The sequence below is a fragment of the Sphaerodactylus townsendi genome, linkage group LG07 (genome assembly GCF_021028975.2).
Source record: "Sphaerodactylus townsendi isolate TG3544 linkage group LG07, MPM_Stown_v2.3, whole genome shotgun sequence".
Classification (NCBI taxonomy): domain Eukaryota; kingdom Metazoa; phylum Chordata; class Lepidosauria; order Squamata; family Sphaerodactylidae; genus Sphaerodactylus; species Sphaerodactylus townsendi.
Window position 1 is genome coordinate 1,077,650 of NC_059431.1, and position 25,612 is coordinate 1,103,261.

General features: G+C 49.2%; 1 protein-coding gene across 1 annotated transcript in view; it reads left to right on the top strand.

Moving 5' to 3' along the window:
- Positions 1-23,276, top strand: part of LOC125436062 (dynein axonemal intermediate chain 1-like) — a 56,026-nt gene extending 32,750 nt beyond the window's left edge. Inside the window, exon 4 of the mRNA XM_048502647.1 lies at positions 23,184-23,276. Coding sequence (XP_048358604.1) covers positions 23,184-23,242 — 59 coding nt within the window. The 3' untranslated portion in view covers positions 23,243-23,276. The remainder of the gene's footprint in view (positions 1-23,183) is intronic.
- Positions 23,277-25,612: the final 2,336 nt, after the last annotated feature.

The following is a 25,612-nucleotide window of genomic DNA, read 5'->3' on the forward strand; positions in this document are numbered from 1 at the left end:
AGTGATGCCTTAAGGCTCCCGCCTTGCTATACTGTAACAAAAGGAGAGTTCAAACTGTCCAATGATAATTCCTGCACGTCTCCCAACGGCTGGGAGACCTCTGGGTGCTGGTCGCAGATTTGATTTGTAATTCCAAAGAGGGTTGTTGTCCTTATCGAAGAGTCGGCTGGGCGTTGGTCTAAGCTGCATTCCAGAGCCAACTTCCTGGTTCTTTAATATCAGACCTTAACTGGCTATTGCTTTTACTATCAGACACAAATTTCAAAAATAACATTTCTAACTTAAACATTAGGGAAACCTTAAAGGATAAACACACATACTTATGTGCTGTGTGGTTTCCGGGCTGTCTGGCTGTGCTCTAGCAGCATTCTCTCCTGACGTTTCGCCTGCATCTGTGGCTGAATGCATCTTCAGAGGATCTGATGTTGGGAAAGCAAGTGGAGTATATATATCTGTTGGAGTGTCCAGGGTGGGTGAAGAAACATTGTCTGTGAGTAACAAAGAAGGCAACCAGGTCAATAGTTGAGGGCATCTGAATAGAAGTATGAGTAACAATGAAGTCTATAGCATGGGAGTAACAATGGAGATAGCAAGGTCACTGGTGGGAGCATCTGAATAGAAGTATCCTGGCCTTTGTTTCCTTTGTCTATGGTCATCCTGTGTTTGTGTGGAGCTGGTTAGACACTGTCTTGACTCTAGTATTTTTCAACACTGGCAGCCAAGTTCTGTTCATTTTCATAGTTTCTTCCTTCCTTCCTCAACTATTGACCTGGTTGCCTTCTTTGTTACTCACAGACAATGTTTCTTCACCCACCCTGGACACTCCAACAGATATATATACTCCACTTCCTTTCCTTTCCTACCATCAGATCCTCTGAAGATGCCAGCCACAGATGCAGGCGAAACGTCAGGAGAGAACGCTGCTAGAACACGGCCAGACAGCCCGGAAACCACACAGCACCCCAGTGATTCCGGCCGTGAAAGCCTTCGACAATACATTACACATACTTATACTTATAGGCGAGACTTTACATATACTTATTGGCAGAGCTCGCTTAAAACTAATAGAACCTTAACCTAACTGAAGAACCTTGTTAAACTAAAATCCTAAACTGCAGGCATAAACTCAACTAAGAGGGGCTTTTATTACATCCCAGAATGGCACAAACAGAAGGGGAATCATATAGCATTGGTGCAAACATACAACTACATTCTTTGTCATCCTTATGAAGGCTTCTGAACCACACAAGTCTCTGTGTTCGGGCAGGGAGCCAGTGTAGCCAGGCAACCTAAATATTTTCTCAAAATGCGAATCGGTAACAACGTGACCATTTCCGAGAGAGTAAAGAACTTGTTCCTGTTTTTTAAAATGAACATATTGTTTAGAATTTTTCCTTGCCTATTCGTAGCTTATCTTCAGTCCTGTTGTGAGGATCCTTGAGTTGAGAGGGCAGCTGCCGCCGAACCGTGCCGGGGTTTTTTTTTAAATCTCCCCAGCCAATCTGGGCAAAAGCCACGCCTGACCCAACCCCCTTGCTAAAAATACCTGCCAGGCACCCAAGAAAGTGGTCGGCGGGTGCTGTTGGGGGCTCCTGGCCTAGGAGATAGAATGTTTTACTCTGTGAGCTACATCAAGCATATACTTTTTCTAAATAAATAATTGCAGGGGCTCTGGAAGCTAAGGGGTCTTTGGCTGGCCCTTTACACATTCCTTTGCCTTCCCCTCTATCCCTTGGCTACATCTGCCATCAGGGATTTGGCCCCCGCTTAGTAGCTAACAATATAGAAATACTGGTTGTGGTGGGTTTTCCGAGCTGTGTGGCCGTGGTCTGGTAGATCTTGTTCCTAACGTTTCGCCTGCATCTGTGGCTGGAATCTTCAGAGGCGTATCACAGAGAGAAGTCTGTTACACACCGTTACACAGATTTCTCTTGTGACACACCTCTGAAGATCCCAGCCACAGATGCAGGCAAGATGTTAAGAACAAGATCTACCAGACCACGGCCACACAGATCGGAAAAACCACAACAGCCAGTTGAATCCAGCTGTGAAAGCCTTCGACACTACAATACAGAAATAAATCAAATAACGTAGAGCTTGTGCTATAACAGTCCAGTAAGACTGCAATTCAAACTCATGGTCCTGAAAGATTGACCGAATTCTGGTCTTGGCCTGTCCTGTATAGCCAGTGGTGGGATCCAAAAATTTTAGTAACAGGTTCCCATGGTGGTGGGATTCAAACTGTGGCGTAGCGCCAATGGGGCAGGGCGGGGCACGACGGGGGCGTGGCCGGGCATTCTGGGGGCGGGGCATTTCTGGGCTGGGCTGTGGCAAGGACGCAGCCGCTGCGCCGGGCGGGAAACGAATGCACGCAGGCGCAGGCTGCCACGCACGCCAGTGCACCTCCTGCTAGACTGCTTCCAGTTCTGCGCGCTACTGCTGAGAGGAGGGGCGTAACTAAGGCAAAAATCACCCGGCAAAATCACCCATTAGTAACCCCCTCTCGGCACACACAAATAGTTAGTAACCTACTCTCAGGAACCTGAGAGAACCTGCTGGATCCCACCTCTGTGTATAGCCTTTTTCAAGGTCCCAGGCTGTAAGCTGAGAAATCAATATGGATTCAAATAACAATTTTGAGGAAGATTCCTTGTCTTCATTTTGCTGCGCACAGAGCTCATAAGAATGCTCATATTAGCGCCCCAGTTGGAGGTCTGTTTTCCATGCTCAATAGAGACTGCCTATTTCTAAATACAATCACGATAAAAATAAATTTCAAAATCAAAGGACAATTGCAAAACTACATTACCGAAAGGTTAATTAGGAAGTGACTGTACCAGATGGGGACATGCCGCAAATTTGTGACACAGAGTCCTCAAGCGCTGGTGCAATTCCACAATGGAAAGATAGCGTATTACATACATAATGAAAACTTGCAACGGGTTGCAGCTGTGCACGTGTGCTTGAATGAATACATATTGCCACGTGTGTTCTGTAAGTACTTATACAAACAGAGATGGATCAAAAGCAGAGTTAAGACCCCGAGGTTCTACAGAATTCAGCTGAAAAATAAAGAAAGACTCCTGTTACAGGAGCCCCTTCTGGGTATTATTTCTGTTGTATTTCATCTCAAGAGAATTTTGTTAATACACAATATCTCAAGTGGTCTTGTTTAGAGTTCAGGCAGCCCAATTCAGATTTGGGTGGGGGCGGCAGTGGGGGGGGGGAGTTTAAACCCACCTTTAGAGTTGGCACAGCCTCACACTGACACGGGTTCCCATGCTGGCGCAAGTGGCAAGATACGTATATGGGTGTATTGTGCCCCCCTGGGCCTGTTGTCCTAGCACAGCCTCCACAGTGGATCAGTGGAGTCTGGGCATGTGTGTGAGGGGGAGGGTCATCAAGCCCCCCTAGTAGTGTTAACATTGAGGGAGGAAGGGAGGGAGGGAGGGAGGCGGGCGGGAGGGAGGGAGGGAGGGAGGGAGTGCCCACCTGGACTCTACCACACCAGTGCGGGGGCAGCTCAGCTAAATCTGTAGGAGGGAGGGGGAAGCACCAAGCCGAGCAACCCTCCACTGCCCCAGCACAACACCCACAGCCAGGGGTGGGATCCAAAAATTTTAGTAACAGGTTCCCATGGTGGTGGGATTCAAACTGTGGCGTAGCACCAATGGGGCTGGGTGGGTTAGGGTTAGGGCATTCCGGGGGCGGGGTATTCCTGGGCGGGGCTGTGGCAAGGACACAGCCGCTGCACCAGTCCTTGGGCGGGAAACGGATGCACGCAGGCGCAGGCTGCCACGCACGCCGGTGCACCTCCTGCTAGCCTGCTTCAAGTTCTGCGCACTGCTGCTGAGAGGAGGGGCGTAACTCAGGCAAAAATCACGTGGCAAAACCACCCATTAGTCACCCCCTCTCGGCACACACAAATAATGAGTAACCTACTCTCGGGAACGTGTGAGAGCCTGCTGGATCCCACCTCTGCCCACAGCCCTTCCTCACTGAGAAAGAGCTGAAGAAGCTACGCGCGGGGGGGGGGGCAGCAGATCCCAGGCGGATTATGGAGGCCAGGCCTGGACTCTGCCACCCCGCTGTGACCTCTGCAGCCATTGCTTACTCTCAGAAAGGGCCGTAGAAGCCTTGCTGGGGTGGCGCAGGGGGGTGGGGAGGGGCATTTGGCTGAGCAACCCTCTGTCCCCGCCCCCTCCCCTGCAGCCTCCACAGCCCTTCCAGATTCCGTGCACTGGGGCTCTGGCTGCACTTCCGCCCAAAGAGCGCTTGGTGCTCAATCTCCCTGCCCCCTGGTTACGTGTCTGGATGCACGGGTGACTGGGAGCCACACGGCTCCACGGTGCCCAACCCCGGAAGTGACCACCATTTCCTGTCCTACCAGTGCAGGCTGATACTCTGGCATGACTGGGGGCGTTTGGGGGGACATTCCTGGGGTTGGAGCTCATTATTTCACCCTTTGACGTCTTGCGAGCTAAGGCCCGGCCTCACCTTATCAGTATTGTTCTTTGCTGCCCTATTTTCTAGACAAAGAGCCTAAACATTTTGCCATGTTCCTGCTTTGTATCAGAAAAAGGGCAGACTCAAGGTTAAGGTGACCAGCTGTCCCGCTTTTGGTGGGACACTCACCCTTTTGCGCAAGGTGTCCCGCATCCCGCGGGGCTTTAAAATTGTCCCTCCTGCGCTGCCGCACTGCCTTCTGGGGCGCTTCCCAGTTTCCTGACCGGGGAGTGCCGCAAAAGGCAGTGTGCTCCTGCGGCCGTGCAGGTGTGCACGCACGGCCGCCCCGCTTTACAGGAGCAAAAATCTGGTCACCTTACTCAAGGTACCAGTGGAGTCAGCAAGGCCTCGAAAACAACATAGTTCACAATTTCTTACATTCCCATGTAAAAGTGAGAACAAGGGGCATTCTTCAGGGTTGTTACAAATCTGGTTAGCAATAGGAAAAGAACAATAAGTGAAAAGGCCTGCATGTACTCTTGTTTAGCAGCTTTATGGTTGCCAGCACCCCATTATAGGGAAAAAGGAGCTAATTGGGGGGTTTCAGCCTTACTTATAGGTTACTTATAAGGATTGGAAAATCCTTTAAGCTGTGTCTGTTCCCGATTCAGGTGGCTGAAGCTATTCAAACTTTCCCTCCTTTCCAAGCCGCCCAAAACCCTCATGTAGGCAACATGGCACAGCCTTCACGGCGCTCCCCCCAGCTGCCTGGACTCTCCCCCCTCTATCTGGATTGTGGTGTATGTGTACAAATCCCTTCAGTGTGTGAAATGTAAAATCAAATGTGAGGAAAGTTGCCTATGTCTTGCAATTTAGGGGGGAAAGCTATGGTAAATACAAAAGTGGGAGCCAATCGAACTGAAGGTTTGGAAAGCAACCTTGCTATTCGGCCTTTCTCTGTGTTAGAAGAAGAAGGAGGAGGAGGAGGAGGAGGAGGAGGAGGAGGAGGAGGAGGAGGAGTTTGGATTTATATCCCCCCTTCCTCTCCTGCAGGAGACTCAAAGGGGCTGACAATCTCCTTGCCCTTCCCCCCTCACAACAAACACCCTGCGAGGTAGGTGGGGCTGAGAGAGCTCCGAGAAGCTGTGACTAGCCCAAGGTCACCCAGCTGGCGTGTGTGGGAGTGCACAGGCTAATCTGAATTCCCCGGATAAGCCTCCACAGCTCAGGCGGCAGAGCGGGGAATCAAACCCGGTTCCTCCAGATTAGATACACAAGCTCTTAACCTCCTACACCACTGTGAACGCCACAGTTCACATTAGTTTCTGGTGGATTTCGTGGTTCGAGTCTCCGCTCTGAGGTCTTTTGAATGGGCAGCCGACCCTTGAGAACGTGTGCAGTTCATTTTAGTATCAGCAATGCTTCCTCTTTCTGGAAAGGCAAAAAGATTTGTGGAGAGCACCCTTCCTGATGTTTACCGTCTAGTAAATAGGAAATCCAGCTGGGAAGGAGGGGAGGCCGGGTTCCTGATACGTTAAATGTAGCCCGCCCTGATATTGCGCAAGGATCGCTGACAATTTGTGCCCTTCCAGTGAGCAAATGGCATCAGCCGCGGTCTATTAACACAGAACTTCCACTAATGTTGTTTAACATAATGAAATATTGAGCACCGGCCAGCACGCGCTCCCAGCACGACATGTTGCCGTCTTTCACACTCAGAGCAACAGAGATAGATTACACCAGCAGTTCATAATCAGATGAAAGGGCTTGCTGAGTATTTGCTCGGTGCCCTGCCGGAAGAAACTGTTACAAGGCATTATGACTGCAAGATCGTCATTCAGCCAAACGAGACCGAGGCCTTTTCCGCCGGCTGCATTTATCCCATATTTTAGGGGTTGTCGATCCAGTCATTTTCCGTGAATTTTGCCTGCATGCCTCCCTTCCAAACATTTCTGTTCCACGTGGTCAGTTTCTGTTCCATGTGGTCAGTTTCCACGTGGTCAGTTTCATCTTGTCCATACAGAGAGCCAAAGCGGGTAGTGGGTTGGTTTCAACAGCAGGGTGCGACTCCGAAAACTGAAGAACCAGGTTTGATTCCCTGCTCTACCACTTGAGCCGTGGAGCCTTATCTGGTGAACTAGATTAGAGTGTGCTGTCCAACATATGCCAGCTGGGTAACCTTGGGCCAGTCACAGTTCTTCAGAGCTCTCTCAGCCCCACCCACCTCACAGGGTGTTTGTTGTGAGGGGTGAAGGGAAAGGAGATTGTAAGCTCCTTTGAGTCTCCTAAGAGAATAGCAAGGGGGAATATAAATCCAACTTTTCTTCTTCTTATAGGAGGCAATTTGTTTGAGGGGTGGGGGGGACGTGGTGTGGGGAATAATTACCCTATTTTTTTCTTCTTCTTCTTTTGCATAAGTGGTCTAGTGTGATGCAGCCTATCACGTTATTGCTGATGTGCCCACATGACCCATCCCTGTCCTGATTGGTCACTACGACCGCGAGCGCCCTCTTTTTTTTGAAAAACTGTCCCCATACTTCAGTGAGATTCTCTGATGTACACTTCTAGTCAAGCACTATTTTCAGTGCACATTGAAGAATTTCTCAGTTGCAGTTATGTTCAGGGTATTCCATTCAACCCCCTTAAATTGGTTGTTGTGCCTTCACAAGGTTGTTGTGAGGAATCAATAGAGGAGGACAATGTGAAAAGCTGTTTTGGGTCCCCAATCAGGGAGAAAACCAGGATATACATTTAAAAATAAGCAAGTAAAGAGTATAAGCTTTCATGAGTCATGAGCCTGTAAGGGGAAAGGCTGCTTACAAATGTAAATCATCACCATCATCACCATCATCACCATCACCATCATCACCATCATCATCATCATCACCATCATCACCATCATCACCACCATCATCATCATCATCTCTGATTTTTAGCTGCTTAAGAGCAGGCAATCAGGACAAATACGATCAAAGCCAGAATATGATCCAGGCCAGAATCGAAAAATCCTCAGAGGGTACAAAGTGTAGGTTGTGCAAGGAAGCCAACGAAACTGTAGATTATGTCCTCAGCTGCTGCAAAAAGATTGCCCAGACTGAGTATAAACAGAGGCAGAACTCAGGGGCTGAGATGATCCACTGGAATTTATGCAAGAATTACAACATCAGGACAGCTAAAGACTGGTGGGAACATTGCTCAGGGAAAGTCTTGCAAAACGAGAAGATCAAGATCTTGTGGGACTTTTGAATCCAAACGGACAAAGTGTTGGCGCACAACACACCAGACATCACCGTGATCGAGGACAAGAAAGTGACCATCACTGATGTAGCAATACCTGGTGACAGCAGGGTTGATGAAAGAGAGCACGGGAAAGAATATGAGAAGGTCACTAAATATCGCTAAATATCATGATCTGAAGATTGAGATTCAGCGGCTACGGTGAGATCATCCCAGTGGCAATCAGCACCCTAGGTATCATTCTGAAAAAAATGAGGGTGGCATTTAAAACTCCCTCAAATCGACAAAATCAACATCTGTCAGATTCAAAAGGAAGCCCTGCTATGATCTGCACGAATACTATGCCAATACATTACGCCATCCTAGGCCTCTGGGTGAAACTCGAATTGTAATAAAAGGCCAGCAACCAGCTAAAGAACTGGTTGCTGTGATATTAAACAAAATCCAGGAATAACAAAGTCCCAGTGGTCATCGTCACCCTGGGCGCCATTCCGAAAACACGAGGGCAGCCCTTGAAACATCTTCAAATCGACAAAATCAACATCTGTCAGATTCAAAAGCCCGAATCTGCTGGGCACTGCACAAATACTATGCTGATACGTTACAACTTCCTGGGCCTCTGGTGCCCTTTCTGCACAGGCCAACAGACACAGTTTATGGGTGGGATAAAACCCCGGGGAGTGGGGGGGTTTAGTGCCCAGGGCAATACCTGCTCCGGTCGTCCCCCCACATCCCACTTACCTGGCTGGACCTCCACCGGGTGCCACTCGGCCCCGCCCCGCCAGGCTGCTCCTTCGGCCGGGGGAGCCTCCACCAGTCAAAGGAGCAACCTGTTGTTGTTGTTGTTGTTGTTGTTATCATTATCATCATCATTATCATCATCATTACTACTATTATTTATTTATTTGATTTATTTATTTGATTTAATATACCACCCTATCCCCGAAGGGCTCAGGGCGGTGTACAGGGCCAAGAGTAGGGGCGTGTGGGGCGATTCTCTGCCCCCCCCAAGTGGCCAGCTGGCATGCGCCCAAGGACATGTGGCCACACGTGTCCCCACGCGCGCTCTGCCTCTGCCCTCAGTGCGCTGACGTGTTGTGCCATCGGTCTGCCTCCCGCTGCGAACAGTCCTGCCCTGGTTCCCAGCTTCCTCGTCATGCTGCTCGCTCCGGAAAGGCAGGATGGGCGGCCCGATTAATTAGCAAGATATCAGCCACACTGAACCCGGGAGGAGGGGAGAGACATGCGGTAGGTGAATTCTCATGGTTGAGAAGTGCCTCGTTTCTCCACTGTCCTTCGGCTGGCTCCTTCTCCGGTCCACTCCACATTCTCGGACGCGTCTCGGCCAGCCTTTGCCTCGCTCTCCTCGGGTCTGGTGAAGATTTAATTTCTTGTTAGCCAAATGAAGCCAGGGTCATTTATTTCCAAAATTGGAGCGCCAGTAAATCCAATTACAAATCCTTTCTTTCACTGAATAATCCAGTTGTAGGCTTGAAACAAAGCAGCAAAGGCTGAATGGAGGCTGTTAAGCCCCGGGGGCTGTTTTTTCTCTCTCTCTCTAACAGGATGTTGAATGGAACCCAGTTATCTGGATGGGGTTTTCGGGCTGCGAGGCCACCATCTGGCTGTTTTCGCTCGTAACGTTTTGCCCACATGGGTGGCTGGCATCTCCAGAGGCATACTACAGAGGCTTGAATGTCATACCCTTGGCGCCCCAAAGGGACATGGGGCCAGGCAGGGGTGCCGGGCAGCGGCCTCTGCTGGGTCTGGCCAGATGAGGTTGGTCTGGCAGTGGCCTCTGCTGGGATGGGCGGGGCAAGCAGGGGAGGGGTGTGGGGGCGATTTTCTGCCCCCATGTGACCCTAATGGCTCTGCCCAGTGCGCCGACCCCACCCGTCCACTGGTAGCTACGCCACTGCTCCAAACCTTAACCACAGCATTACCCTTCCCAACATGGAGAAGACTCTGGGACCAAGACCTGCCGCAAACCAAGATGCCGGCCGTGTTTCCGTACCCCCTCTGACGATGCCCTACCTAGTTCTAACCACATCAGCCACACCCTGTGAGCAGAGGTGGGATCCAGCAGGTTCTCACAGGTTCCTGAGAGTAGGTTACTAACTATTTGTGTGTGCCGAGAGGGGGTTACTCATTGGTGATTTTGCCATGTGATTTTTGCCTGAGTTACGCCCCTCCTCTCAGCAGTAGCGCGCAGAACTTGAAGCAGTCTAGCAGGAGGGGCACCTGCGTGCGTGACAGCCTGCGTGCATTCGTTTCCCACCCAAGGACCGGCGCAGCAGCTGCGTCCTCGCCACAGCCCCGCCCAGGAATGCCCCGCCCCCGGAATGCCCGGCCACGCCCCCATCGTGCCCCACCCAGCCCCATTGGCGCTGCGCCACAGTTTGAATCCCACTCCCATGGGAACCTGTTACTAAAATGTTTGGATCCCACCACTGCCCGTGAGCGCTCCGCCCCTGTAGTCCTCTGCTCTAGTCAAGCTGATGACAATACGCCTTGTATCTTTGCATCCTTAGTTTAACTGAAAGCATTCTTTACAGCATTCTCCCATCTTCGGACTGGGATGTCCAAAGATTCATTCCTACTTGCATCTAGATCAAAGGCATAGGCTCTTAAAGCTTATGCCTTGAACTTTAGAGTTCATTAACACGCTATATATATGCTATTCAGCAATATGAGTATTTGTTAGTTTCTTGTAGCATGCCAAATGGTTATTATTATACTTAGTCAAGATATTATATCTCTCCACAACACATAGGCAGATCTCCACTTTAAATCCACCATAGCAAATAGTTTATTACAAGACAACCTTCTCTCAAGTCCATAAATCATGTATTTGTTAAACCAACAATGTTCAGGAGTCCTTGTAAATATTATTGCATCAGTGTCACCGGGGTTGTGACTGTAATAATAGTTCATGACAATTAATGAAAATCCTGAATTGGTGTGGCTTGAATTACTTATGCAAATACCTGCCCCAATTCAAGGGCAGTCAAATTTCTATCATTTTCTAGTTGTATATATTTCAATCCACTCCGCTTAACAAATACATGATTATGTGACTTGAGAGAAGTGCTATTGTTTTGTAATAAATTGTTGCATGAATTGGATTTAAAGTGGAGATATATATGTGTTATGGAGATATAATAGTTTGATAAGTCTAATAGCCCACAATTTGGCATACTTTACAAGAAACTAACAGGTAATATAAATTGCTTGGGCCAGCGCCTATGTGCCACGCGTTTTTGTGAATCTTAAATTGTTTTGGACGTAGCACATTAATTTCATAGATTGAAACTCTTGTTGCCTCTGAAGTGCTACTGGGTTTGAATCCAGTCGTTCTGCTGCAAACCAACCCAGCTACCCTCTGAAAGGGTCTTCGTTGTCCCTGAAACGTTTCCCTGTCCATTCAAATTTATGTCCTTTCCTTCTAACATGGCTCGATCATTGAAGCAGGCAGAAAGATTCCCCCCCACGGAGCATGCCTTCTTCACCTCTCTGCTTCAGCTGCTGGCCCACGTGTCCCTGGGAATGCTGCTCCGGGGAGATAGAGGGTCTCCGGGAATGGCACGTTAGGATGCGTTTCGGGGTGCAGAGAGAGGGGGCGTGAGGAAGTCAAGCTCGGCAGGTGGAAATACTTCCCATCGCAGAGACATGTCCTTGGATGCAAGCGGTTGGTTCCAACGTTGCCCGAGTCTCTTTGTTTAGGGGGCATCTTTCCGCCATCTGCCTCCTCCCTAGTTCTGTGTCGCCAAAGGATGGATTGCGGGGAGCAGCTTGGGTGAGAATTAAGGGGGTTGCCAGCTCTAGATCTGGGCGTTCCTGGAGGCTTTGGGGATGGAGTCTAGGAAGGCCAGGGCATGGAGAGGGGAGGGACCTAAGTAGGATATAATACCATAGAGTCCACCTGCCAAACCAGCTGTTTTCTCCAGGGGACATGATCTCTTTTGTGTGCATATTGGTAATTCCAGGAGATTTCCAGATCCCATCTAGAAGGAGGAGCAGGAGGAGAGTTGGATTAAGGAGACTCAAGATGGCTTACAAGCTCCTTTCCCTTCCTCTCCACACAACAAACACCCTGTGAGGTGGGTGGGGCTGAGAGAGCTCCGAAGAACTGTGACTAGCCCAAGGTCACCCAGCTGGCATGTGTTGGAGTGCACAAGCTAATCTGGTTCCCAGATAAGCTACCACCACAGCCCAAGTGGCAGAGCTGAGAATCAAACCCGGTTCTCCAGATTAGAGTGCACCTGCTCTTAACCACTGCGCCACACTGGCTCTCCCAGTTAGCCATGCTGGCAGGGGCTGATGGGAATTGTAGTCCATGTACATCTGGAGAGTCACAGGTTGCAGACCCCTGATCAATATAGATAGCTATCTCTCTCTGGGGTGTTGTGGGGTTTCCGGGCTGCATGGCCGCAGTTCCAGTAGCATTTTCTCCAGATGTCATTCGGCCATGCCTGTGGCTGGCATCTTCAGAGGATCTGATGGTGGTAAAGCCAGTGGAATGACCAGGGTGGGAGAAAAAACCATTTTCATTGGTTAACAAGTGTAAAGGGTGCAATTAGCAAGTGTGATTTGCCCGTGTTGAATGGAATCCACCCATTTTAGCATATGTAAGTAGCAATGAAGTTGCATAATCTCTAAAGAGAGAGAGAGAGAGTTTACAGGTTGTTGGGCCAGAGAATTCTTGTGAGAATTTTCTTTCCCTAGCACAGTGATGGCGAACCTACGGCACGGGTGCCAGAGGTGGCACTCGGAGCCCTTTCTGTGGGCACACGTGCATATTTATTTATTTTATTTATTTCTTAAGCTTTTATACCGCCCCATCCCCGAGGGGCTCTGGGCGGTGTACAACATAAGGAATAACAATGTAAGATAACTAAAACATTTAAAAGCAGCGATAAAACCATAGAAAACTATTTCTAATAAATATACAATAAATCTCAATAAAAAAGAATGGCATGCTCAGCGATCTATTTTCGAAATTCCCTCCCTCCCTCAAAAGGGAGGGGTGAAGGCCCAGCATGCTAATCCTTTTAAAATTCTCTCCCCCCAAAAAAGGGGAGGAGTGGCGGCAAGTCTCATTAGATGGCATAGAGTTCATCATGTGGGGGGACGGAAAATCACCCCCCCACACACACACATCTAGGCTAGTCTGGGCATGATCCTTTACCTGGGAGTAAGCTTGGTTGCTGGCAATGGGGCTTGCTTCTGATTAACCCTCTCCTAGGGTCGCGTGGATTCACCCATTTGAAGCGCTGCACGGTTGTTTCACCTCGCTTTACTCCTTGTGAAAGTAATGTGCGCCTTGGAGCCAACCATTTTTCCTAAACTAAAACCTCAGTATTCAGGTTAAATTGCCGTGTTGGCACTTTGCAATAAATAAGCAGGTTTTGGGTTGCAATTTGGGCACTCGGTCTCGAAAAGGTTCGCCATCACTGCCCTAGCAGGATAGAAACGCTCCTCGAATTTTGCGTGTGAATGCTTGGCAGCTACTACCCTGTTTCCCCGAATATAAGGCATCCCCTGAAAATAAGACGTAGTAGAGGTTTTGCTGACGTGCGAAATATAAGGCATCCCTCGAAAGTAAGACGTAGCCAAGTTTTTGTTTGGAAGCATGCCCGCCGAACAGAACACAGAAAAATAAGACATCCCCTAAAAATGAGACATAGCGCATCTTTGGGAGCAAAAATTAATATAAGACACTGTCTTATTTTCGAGGAAACACAATAGGTGAGAGGGGTACATGCTTTCCTAGGAAGGGAGTGAATTGTGGAAGCAGCCGATGGGCTCTGAGAGGGACAGGGCCCCAAATTCTGAGCAGTCTTAGCCCAGCCTGGCGGGTCACAGCTGTCTCAGGCGTCCCTAGAGCCAACGGCAGTTTGCGTTATTCTGCCAGCTGTGCCATTCCGGCTTCTGCTGCGAATCGTTCGTGCATGCAGGGAAGGACAGAAGGACTGCCCCTCCCCTTTGTAAAGTCAACTATGGGTCTTGTTTCGTTATGTTATACCCAGCTCTATCCCTCTCCAGGATCGGGTCTGTCCACACTGTAAAAACCAAGTGCTCACATTATACTTGGCTGTCCGAGATATGTGGGTGTTAGGAATTTCTCTCCTGGGCGGGTCTTAGACAAATCCGAAAGAGACTCTGACAACTCTGTTGTGGAGCTTTTGTTAAATAACACAGAGGCCGTGCTCTTGGGAAAAGGAGCAACATTTCTTTTACAAGTGACAGAATTTTCTAAGTAACGGGCCCACAATGCTAGATACACATTAGGGCTCATTTCAAGACATGCAGAATAATGCACTTTCAAACTGCTTTCAGTACTCTTTGAAGCTGTGCAGAATGGCAAAATCCACTTGCAAACAGTTGTGAAAGTGGTTTGAAAACGCATTATTTTGCGTGTGCGGAAGGGGAACAGTTTATCTGTTTGTGTTTTGAATGCACTTTTGATTTGTACTTCAGAAATGTCTGTAACGCTCTGGAGCCTATTTTAATATGCCTAATAAAGGTTGTTGTATTGTATTGACCGTTGACCCAGCTCTTACTGTTTTGGCTGAAGAGCAAGTAGAAGAGAGGCCATGTTCTGCAAATGATGCCCTGCACATCTTACAAAGGAGCCCATCCGCATTCCAGCAATGCACAGCGCTCACTAGCCCTCCCTTCCTGAGATCCCAAATGAAACGGAGCCCCTCTGATACCGTCCACCGTCCACCTGCTCTCTCTCTGGCCTCCTCTTGGGAGCCAGCGAGCCTTGCCCACGCGTGTTTCCGTGGGCCAGGCGAGAAGGGAGACGTGGGCTCTCTCTCTCTCTGCGGCGGAGCCAGGCCTCTCCGCGATAAGGAAATTACAGTTTTCCTTTTCAGCATCCTCTTCGCTGCTTATTCTGCCATTAAATTACATCGCTTCCAGGTAATCCACAAGGGCGCCTGATTGGTCACTTTGTTACTGCCAAGATCAGAGCGGCGCGTCGTGAAGCGCAGCAAAATGAAAAGGAATCGGGTGTGACAGCCGGTCACCCTCCGAGGGATTGTGGAGTCCGGTCCTTGCCTTCTGTAATTCAAAGCCCGCCGCACAGAGAGGTGGAGGGAGGTCAGATGTGTATGAAGAGCCGGGCAAATTGCAAAGCCGGGCCCGGCTACGTGAGTGGAAGATGCACAGCTAGTGGCTGAGATGCGCCTTGCCAATCAAGGCAAATGTGACTGAGGCTGCAATGGGGCTGAATTGTGTGTGTGTGTGTGTGTGGTGTGTGTGTCACACTTCTCTGCCTGTCACACTGTTGCAGAAACAGCCTTGCTGAGTCCAAGCCGGACTGCAGACTCTGGTTAGGGAAATTCTGGTTTGGGGGCCAGAGACCAAACCCTATGAGGAAAGGCCAACCCTCGCCTTCTTCCCAGATCGCCTGCTGCAGTGAGAGGGGGTCTCTTACTTCCTCTGCAATGTCTCCTCTTCGGCCACTCACTCAGGGCCCTTCAGATATCACCAGTGGTGGGATCCAAAATTTTTAGTAGCAGGTTCCCACGGTGGTGGGATTCAAACAGTGGCGTAGTGCCAATGGGGCTGGGCGGGGCACGACGGGGGCGTGGCCGGGGATTCCGGGGGCGGGGCATTAATAATTTCTCTGTTACTGTAAAAAACTCTTACTGTAAAAAAAAAAAGTTCCGAATTTCCAGCTGGTATCTTTCTGTCCATAATTCAAACGCATTATAGCAAGTCCTATCGTCTAGTGCCAACAGAAACAACCACTTCTCCTCTCATTGACTGCCTGTCAAATACTTAATACTTTCAAATACTTGATTTTGTTTCTAGAAATCAAAAGAAGGATGCTTTCCTTAAACAAGGAACTTTACCATATTTCTAAAACATGTATTTAAAACAGCCCAACAACAGGGAGAATTATCCCGTTTTCTAACCAGCCACACAGGAAACAACAGGACTTGATGACTTTTGGACCTAATGGGATTTCTAATGGAAAAGCGGACCCAATTAGTCACCCCCTCTCGGCACACACAAATAATGAGTAACCCACTCTCGGGAACTGGTGAGAACCTGCTGGATCCCACCTCTGGATATCACTCCTTTTCATTGCTTCATTCCTTCCAGGCGGAACGGAGCAGGACTCTCCGCAAAGACCAAACTGGACAGCAGTTGGGCTTCTCTGGCCCAGCTTGGCCGTCTTCAGATAAGCAGGCGTGGGAGCTGCCGCCTGGGCCCGTCCTTCCGAAAGCAAATCCTCCTGGGCAAGGCAGACAGTGGGCATGCCTGGCAGCAGCATCCGTGCGTCTGTGCCCTCAATGCTCACACTCTCTTACGTACAGATTGCACCAGAGTGGTGTTTGGTGGCCCCTCGGGACGTCTGATTTAAAATGCAAGGATGGCAGGATGAAAAAACCTCACTCTGGGGTGTGTGTGTGTGTGGGTGGGGGGAGATCAGCCCTCACAGGCGGTCTCCGGGAACCCAGCCAAAGGGCTTTGAAGGGACAGCTGCCCGCTTTTGACAGGATGCTGTGAGAGCTCAAAGACCACCCCACCCCCCGTTAATTCTTTCGCCTGGTCAGCAGGCCCCCTACATCAGGGGTCCCACGTTTTTTAGCCTATGGGCGCCCTTGGAGTTGTTACAGTCCAGTGAGCGCACCCACAAAATGAATTACGGGGCAGCCACAGAACGGCTGAAACGGCGTGACTTCAGCAAGAGCAGGCGGCAGCCAGGCTTCTTACTGGAGCATCAAGTGGAGACCGGATCACTCATCCTGTACTCACTCCATCAGCTGCCGACTGAGTATCGGATCACATCCAAAGCGCTGGTATTAACCTTTAAGGCTGTGAGTGGTCTGTGTCCTGCATACCTGCAGGGCCACCTCTCCCCGAATCGCCCCATGAGATCCTTCCACTGGTCGGGGGGGGGGGGGGGAAGGTAAAATCTGCTGGACCCAAGGTATGTCCAGGTGGCTTCTACGGGCGCAGGGCCTTTTCAGTCCTGGCCCCTACCTGGTGGAATAAGCTCCCTAGCAAGGTCAGGGACTTGCGGGACTTGAACGGTTTCCGCAGTGCCTGCGAGACGGAGCTTTTCCGCCAGGCATTTCCATCTAGCCAGCTGGCCTGACCTGTTGTCATCGTTGGTCTCCCGTGGGTGCAGTGTGTGGGTGTGGGGGGGGGGGGAGGTTTCGCCATCTATGGGTGTTTTACTGTTTTATTGAGTGCGAGTGTATTGTTGTTGGCTGTGATTGTATTGGTTATTTTGGCTGTCATTTGCCACCCTGAGCCGTGTTGGGGAGGGCGGGATATAAATGTAAACGTAAATACATAAAATAAACGAAGAGCCAGCGTGACGCAGTGGTTAAGAGCGGTGGGCTCTTATCTGGAGAACTGGGTTCAAGTCCCCACTCCTCTGCATGAAAAAGGTGTCTGAGGGCACCGCAGCACCGAACAAGGGCAGTGTTTTACTAGCAACATAGTGAAACCCCAGCTTCCACCTCCGTGTTTGCAAGCAGGCCTTGCTCACACAGGTAAGCTCAGCAGACAGCTGAGACGCACTGCTCACTCGTGTAATGTGTGAAATGGCCTTCTACTGATCTCAGGCGTTGCCCACGGGCCTGAGGGGCGCTTTGTGGCGTGGCGCTATTCAGCGCCGATCCCGCCAATTGACCCTCTCTGCGGAGGAGGGGTTTCCCCCTCCTCTCGCCGAGCCCAGCCGGCGGCGGCAGCTAATCCTAAAATCTGTGGCTGGTGGCCAGGCGAATAATCCCAGACTAATCCTATCAGAGAAATCACAACTTGCCCTCCCAGGGGTGGAGATGCTGTCCAAACAAACAGCAGCAACCGGATTAGCCCTTTGGCTGCTCTCCGTTCTCTCCACACCCCCTCCTTAGCGGAAGGGCCTCGGCTGAGTGGTACAGCCCCTGCAGGTCCTCAATCCCATCCCTGGCATCCCCCCTTAAAAGCCTTTATTGGCATAGACAGCAATACAACAATAATGAAAACAGATTAAAAAGCATATACAATACAGGATATACATGTTAGGACGAAGGAAATCTACTGGCATTTAGTAATTTCCAGGAGAAAGTCTGCCACTATCCTACAGAGAGAAGGATCAGGGTTGTCCAACAAGTAGTGTAATCTAAATAAATCGGGGAGATGGGGTAAATGTAAAGGAGTGAGATTCACATACTTGGATCTGATTTCCTTGACTCTGAGACAGTGTAGTAATTGGTGGGCCAGAGATTCAACTGAGCCATTGTTACACGGGCACAATCTTTTAGCCTTTTCATGCTTATTAAATCTGCCATGTAACAAGGCAGAAGGCATAACATCAGTCCTACGAGCATTATGGCTCTCCTTTGAACAGGGTTTATTAAGCAATACAGGTAGTGTGCCAAGTGGCCCCGTTCGAATGGGGAGAGAAAAATACAGGGGGGGGAGCATGTTTTCTTGGCTGCGGTGATTAGGGTAGAGAACTCTCTATCCAATAGTTGACCTTTTAATTTCCTATAAGCTTCTGAATAGGACAAAGAGCAAAGTGAATCCACTGACAGTCCGATAGAGGCAATTTTTTCTTCAGTTATGGAAAACCAGGGGTTGGAATGGGTGTCAGAGAGCAGACGGTGGACCAGGGAATTGCAGTCCGAGAGAGAATGAATTCGCAGCCAGAATCTAAAAGTCCTCAGCCAAGTGGCTGATTCCAAGGAGTTTTGACCTAACTCCAGACAAAGGGCTGCATCGGGCATGCAATTTGGGAGTCCAGTTATCTTGTGAAAAAATTTGGATTGAAGAGAATTCAAGGAGTGGTTAATAGCTTGAATCCAAATTGGGACCCCTCCTTAAAAGGACTAGGGGGCAGGTGATGTGAAAGACCCCCACCTCAGACCCTGGAGAGCAGCTGCCAGCCTGATCAGACAATACTGATCTTAATAGACGGGCCCATTCCACACAGGCCGCTGAGAACGTTGTGCAAACGTTTTAAAAAAGAACTGGTTTTGGCCTTTATTTGTCCACATCGTGCAGAAGATCAAAGCATTGCAGTTGTAAACAGTTCTTTTTCCCCACTGCTCTGTGCCACCCCTAAACACAGCCGCCCACCGCGAATTTTGCTTGCTGATTTCGTGTACGTCTCATTTCTCCTTTTTTTTGTTTTTAATGAGTTGTCTTTGAAGCTATTGAGACTCAAAATCAGGCGTGGGGGGGATGGTGCTGGGTGCAAAACCTGCTCTGCGCCCCCCCCCATGAACATAAGAACTAGCCTGCTGGATCAGACCAGAGTCCATCTAGTCCAGCACTCTGCTACTCGCAGTGGCCCACCAGGTGCCTTTGGGAGCTCACCTGCAGGATGTGAAAGCAATGGCCTTCTGCTGCTGCTGCTGCTCCTGAGCACCTGGTCTGTCAAGGCATTTGCAATCTCAGATCAAGGAGGATCAAGATTGGTAGCCATAGATCGAGTTCTCCTCCATAAATTCAACTAAGCCCCTTTTAAAGCTATCCAGGTTAGTGGCCATCACCACCTCCTGTGGCAGCATATTCCAAACACCAATCACACGTTGCGTGAAGAAGTGTTTCCTTTTATTAGTCCTAATGCTTCCCCCCAGCATTTTCAATGGATGCCCCCTGGTTCTAGTATTGTGAGAAAGAGAGAAAAATTTCTCTCTGCCAACATTTTCTACCCCATGCATAATTTTATAGACTTCGATCATATCCCCCCTCAGACGTCTCCTCTCCAAACTAAAGAGTCCCAAACGCTGCAGCCTCTCCTCATAAGGAAGGTGCTCCAGTCCCTCAATCATCCTCGTTGCCCTTCTCTGCACTTTTTCTATCTCTTCGATATCCTTTTTGAGATGTGGCGACCATGGCCCACTTATCTGGTTGGGCTGCCGCTGGGTAGCCCTTGGCTCCGCCCCACCAGGCTGCTCCTTTGGCCAGTGGAGCAGCCTGGCAGGGCGGGGCCAAGAAAAGGAGTGTGGGCGATTGTCCTCCCCCACGTGACCACCTGGCATGTGCCCGAGGACGTGTGACCCACATGTTCCCGTGAGCGCTCCGCCTCTGCTCAAAATCTGTCCATTATTGCCAAATCTCGTATTAAGAACATAAGAACATAAGAACAAGCCAGCTGGATCAGACCAGAGTCCATCTAGTCCAGCTCTCTGCTACTCGCAGTGGCCCACCAGGTGCCTTTGGGAGTTCACATGTAGGATGTGAAAGCAATGGCCTTCTGCGGCTGTTGCTCCCGAGCACCTGGACTGTTAAGGCATTAGCAATCTCAGATCAAAGAGGATCAAGATTGGTAGCCATAAATTGACTTCTCCTCCATAAATCTGTCCAAGCCCCTTTTAAAGCTATCCAGGTTAGTGGCCATCACCACCTCCTGTGGCAGCATATTCCAAACACCAATCACACGTTGCGTGAAGAAGTGTTTCCTTTTATTAGTTCTAATTCTTCCCCCCAGCATTTTCAATGGATGCCCCCTGGTTCTAGTATTGTGAGAAAGAGAGAAAAATTTCTCTCTGTCAACATTTTCTACCCCATGCATAATTTTCTTTGTGGCTGCCATGTCAGAAACATCGTGTACGTGACCAAAATCAGCCAAACTGCCTTGTCATGCTTTTTGGTGCCTGCACAATCAAGGGGGCATCTATTTAAGAAGTAATCACAAGCAATCATTGCAAGATGAGCCGAGGTCATCACCTGGCACAAAAGGCACATAGAAACACAAGTAGTAAATCTCCATTCAAAATTTTTGATTTTTTTTCTTTTCTTTTAACAATGTGCCGTTGTTAAAATGTAGGAGATGACTAGCAGGGGCTGCCTGCTGTAAAGCGCTGTAAATGAACAAGAACGCAACACGCTCACATAGGCAGACCTATCGATGAATTTAGACACAGGGTGCTGTGTGGTTTCCGGGCTGTACGGCCGTGTTCTAGCAGCATTCTCTCCTGACGTCTCGCCTGCATCTGTGGCTGGCATCTTCAGAGGAGATGCAGGCGAAATGTCAGGAGAGAATGCTGCTAGAACACGGCCACAAAGCCCGGAAACGTGTTGTAGAAAAACTGTCATGAATTCTACCTCCACACTTCTGGCCTTTCATCCAGTTGGGAGAATCCACCCCCAAACGATATCACTTTCGTTTTGTTTTAACCGGGGACCCCAGATTCTCCCTTTAAAGGTGGATTTAAAAGAAGAATCTGAGCTCCCTGGTTAAACACCATTGAGAAACGGTACCGTTGATGAATTCCACTAATGATGTTTTGTATGAGAAGATGATGCTGACATTTGTTTGGCAAATGTTTGCTGAAATTGATTTGTGAAATTTACGTAGCTAATACCCACTTGCACTGGCTTGGAGTTGTTTCCTGCGGCTGGCTTCCTCATTGGGTTGTTGTGATTAGGAAATTAGGAAAAGGTTGGTGGGAGAGAGAGCCATGTATGTTTAAGTGAAGTGGGAGGTGTTTTGTGAGCTGGTAAAAAATCATTGTTTGGTCATGGTGGGGGAATTTGGCGCCCATCATGTTGAGCGAGCCAAACTCGGTTTTGTCCCCGAAGCCAGTTGCCCTAGAGTCGCCCTGCATCACAGAGCGTTTATTTGTGTTGTGTGGAATCAGCCATGGATAACCTGATCCAGTATAAGGCAGCTCCGTGCCTCGAAGCAGCAGACACCACAAACACACTAGCTCTTGGTTCTACAACATCGCCGTCTCCCGTAGAACTGCAGTTGTAGGTACTCCCAGGGTGTAATTGTCAGGTCCATGACTCAGCTGCAATCCACCGCACTGAGCTGGGCAGAATTCCAGACAAAATATTGTTCGCTTTCCTATGTCAAACAGTATGACTTCTATGCTCAATTGTGGACAACGCATTTCATCACCTTAAAGCACAGGTGTCAAACTCGCGGCCCTCCAGATGTCATGGACTGCAGTTCCCATCATCCCCTGCCAGCATGATGCTGGCAGGGGATGATAAGGCTATGAATCCTGTGCTGAATTAACTACAATGCTAATAAATCACCCACTAGGCAGCGAATTTAGGTTTAATTTCTGATGTTAGGAACAATGCTCATCACATACAATTGTAATCATACATCTATCTCATATCAACAGAATTTCCATCATTCACGCGGTTGTATCATCACATGAATAATTTTTCTCTTTCTCTATTCAATAATCAAACATAAACGTCCCTTCAAAGGTGTTCCACATTCATTCCAAATTCAGGTTCTTGCAGTTGATCACAAAGGTTCATTCATAAATATTGCGGTCTTCAATTCATTGCTGGCAGGAACGCATTGCACGAAATTGCGCTCTTCGGTGCCTTCATCAGTGCCAATTTGCCATTTACTTGCATATGAGGTGTTCTATAGGTAACAGACGCTTTCCAAGAAGCTGTTAGATCCTACCACACCTTTCTCTGATTATTGAATAAAGAGAAAAATAATTCATGTGATGATACAACAGTGAATGATGAAATTCTGTTGATATTATTATTATTATTATTTATTAAATTTATAGGCCGTCTCATCCCCGAAGGGCTTGAGGCGGCTCACAACATGACTGTTTCCAGAACAATAAATCAATATAACATAAAATCTAACTCATTAAAATTCAGCAGCAATTAAAACAATAAATACAGATATGAGATAGATATATGATTACAATTGTATGTGATGAGCATTGTTCCTTAATATATCAGAAATACCAAACCCAAATTGGCTGCCTAGTGGGTGACATGTTTAAAGTGTTAGTGCTTATTCAGACGTTACCTACATCTTTGTTACCTTTACCTGTGCTTTAGTGCAACAAAATAAGTTCAGGCTGAAAAAAAATAAATGGCATTCCCAGCGTGGCTCCCGCGGGTGCATTCTCACCCCTTTCCTGAGGTCTTTGAAACGTGGCGGGGGCAGGCGTGGCTTCGGAGCGGCCACTGGAGATCTGGTCGTCTGTGCAAGTTTTTCAAAAGTTGCCTTGGCAACTGCTGAGTGCATGACAGAGAATATTAACAATAAGCTCATTTTAAAAGGCAGCACCTGCCTGAAATGTTAAAGCGTACTATTAGAGCAGCAGTGGTAGTGGCTAAACGGGTGCACTCTGATCTGGAGGAACCAGGTTTGAGTCCCAGCTCTGCAGCTCTGAGCTGTGGAGGCTTATCTGGGGGGGAATTCAGAGTAGCCTGTACCTTTACCGCGCCAGCTGGGTGGACCTTGAGCTAGTCACAGCTTCTCGGGCTCTCTCAGCCCACCTACCACTCTCAGGAATTGTTTGTTGTGAGGGGGGAAGGGCAAGGAGATTGTCAGCCCCTTTGAGTCTCCTGCAGGAGAGAAAGGGGGGATATAAATCCAAAATCCTTCTTCTTCTTATTGGAATGGTGCACGGGCTCTCCCTGAAATGTTTTATGGCTCACTCCTGCAGCAGCAACTTTCTCAAGGAGGAAAGACTTCACCACTGGGATTCTCTCCCCATAACAAGCTAACCTTGCCTCTAGCCACACAGGATCTGCTGTCTCCCCAGAAGGCCAGGAGGTGCAGAAAGGCCCCGAAGTCGGATCGCCAAGCTGGACAAACTGCTGAACCTGGTGAGAGAGCCGGCGGCCAAAGGCCAGCAAGTGGCTCGGCATTACCCGCTCTGGGGATCGGGACTCTGCGAACAAGCGGCCTTTGTCCGGGCGGGCGCCCTGCGTGGTCAGCTGCGCCGAGGGCGTGGGATCCTCCGGCACAACAAGATGTTTTGCTTTTTCGCGTCCAGGAAAATAAAGAAGCGGAGTTTACAGCTCGAGGTGTGTCTGGCTCAGTCACGTCCTAAACTGGAAGGAGAGCAGGTAGCGTTTTCAAGCTGGGAGTGCGAGACAAAATCCCACTTTAGGAATAGGCAGCCGTTGGGAACTGGGTGCGAAAACCAGGGCGGGAGCGGGGCCTGTTCCTACCAAGGTCTCGCCAAACCAAAATTAACCATGCACCTGATGCCACAGCCAGTAGGTTCAGTGAGCCCAGCTGACTAATAAACTTGCTTCCCAGGAACCAGAGGCCAGGAAACCAAGCGGGAAGGCCCCGGGGGAGGGCCGTATACAAGTATAATAAATAAATAAATAAATACATACATACATACATACATACATACATACATACATACATACATACATACATACATACCCTGCAGGGCAGGGGTATCCAATTCTGGCGCTTCAGATGTTCATGGACTATAATTCCCATCGAGCCTGCTATCATGGCAGAAACTGAAGTGGCAGGCGTGAGCACCGATCCATGAGCATCAGCTGGAATTGAACACACCCTGCTGGAGGGGCTCTCACTACCACCCATTTCCCCACCCTTATCCTGCAGCTTGCCTTTCTCTAGTCCCGTGGTGGCGAACCTTTGGCACTCCAGATGTTATGGACTACAATTCCCATCAGCCCTGCCAGCATGGCCAATTGCTGGCAGGGCTGACTAACTTCAGCAGGGCTGGCGGGAATTGTAGTCCGCGCATCTGGAGTGCCAAAGGGTAATACCCATAACGTCTGGTCATAGGCGTCAAATTCGCGCCCCCCCAGATGTTATGGACTACAGTTCCCATCACCCCCTGACTGCATGATGCTGCCAGGGGATGATGGGGCTCTAGTCCTGCTGGAAGAACTGCTGGTTAATCTACCTCGGAAGTCTCTCGCAAGCTCTCTAAGGCAAACCTGCTGCCCACCGTCGTTGCAGAAGAGCAGGTAGGGCGAACGCTCTGGGCGTTGCCTAGTGCCAACGGGCAAAGGGCGGGCAGGCAGGCAGCTGTTGAGGCCAGGTGATGGGACGGCCACACAGGGACACACACACGAACGCAGCTGGAAAGGGAGGGATAACCGACAGGCAGAGGGGTGGTGCTCTTGGGAGTTTGGCTGGGAGGGCTGGGGCCTGGCTTTGAACCATTCCCAGAGCTGCCTCAGTTCAAATAACACACCGGGCAGGGCCAATTCCATTTCAAAGAAAGGGGGTCACTGAAAGCAGGGGGTTTCAAACTTCCTTCGCACAGGCAAAGCACATCTCGGTTGCCACCCATGGGTGCGTCATAGAATCCTAGAGTTCAGTGGTGTACCTAGGCAAACTGGAGCCCTGGGCAAAACCTGAGTTTGATGCCCCACAACAACAACCTTTATTAGACATTGAAAGAATAAGAGAAAGAAAGAAACAAGCATTGGCGGGGGGGGTGGATTTAAAAGGAGACTCTGGGGAAATTTTTAGGGTGTGCCTGCTGTCAAGGGTGCAATTACCCTGTTTCCCCGAATATAAGACATCCCCAAAAAATAAGACATAGTAGAGGTTTTGCGGTACATCTCAGAGCATCCACGAAAGTAAGACATAGCAAAGTTTTTGTTGGAAGCATGCCCGGTGAACAGAACACGAAAAATAACACATCCCTGAAAATAAGACATAGCACATCTTTGGGAGCAAAATTGAACTGCACAATGTATATTAGGAAATACCGGTTTTAAGATAGCAGGACCAAAATTTCAGAGTATCTTCATGAGCCCCCACTGATGATACCACCCAGGTGTGGTGAAGTTTGGTTCAGGGGGTCCAAAGTTATGGACCCTCAAAGGTGTAGCCCCCATCTCCTATTTACTCCCATTGGAAGCAATGGGGGGATGGGGACCTCCCTATGAGGTCATAGGCAGACCTGGGCTGGTAGGCATGCAGACATCATTAGGATAGTCTCCTGAAAATCCCTTGACATTCTGGTGCTGCTAGCCTAAAAACTGCGCCTACGGGTAAAAACAAAAAAAACACTGAAAATTCAAAAAAATCCCACCTGCATTTTTGGTAGCCCCCTGGGTGGCTGGGCAACTGCCCACCTTGCCCAATGGGAGGAACGCCTCTGCTAGAGTTGGAAGAGACCCCCAGGGCCATCCAATCCAACCCCTTGCCGTGCAGGAACACACAATCAAAGCACTCCCGACAGAT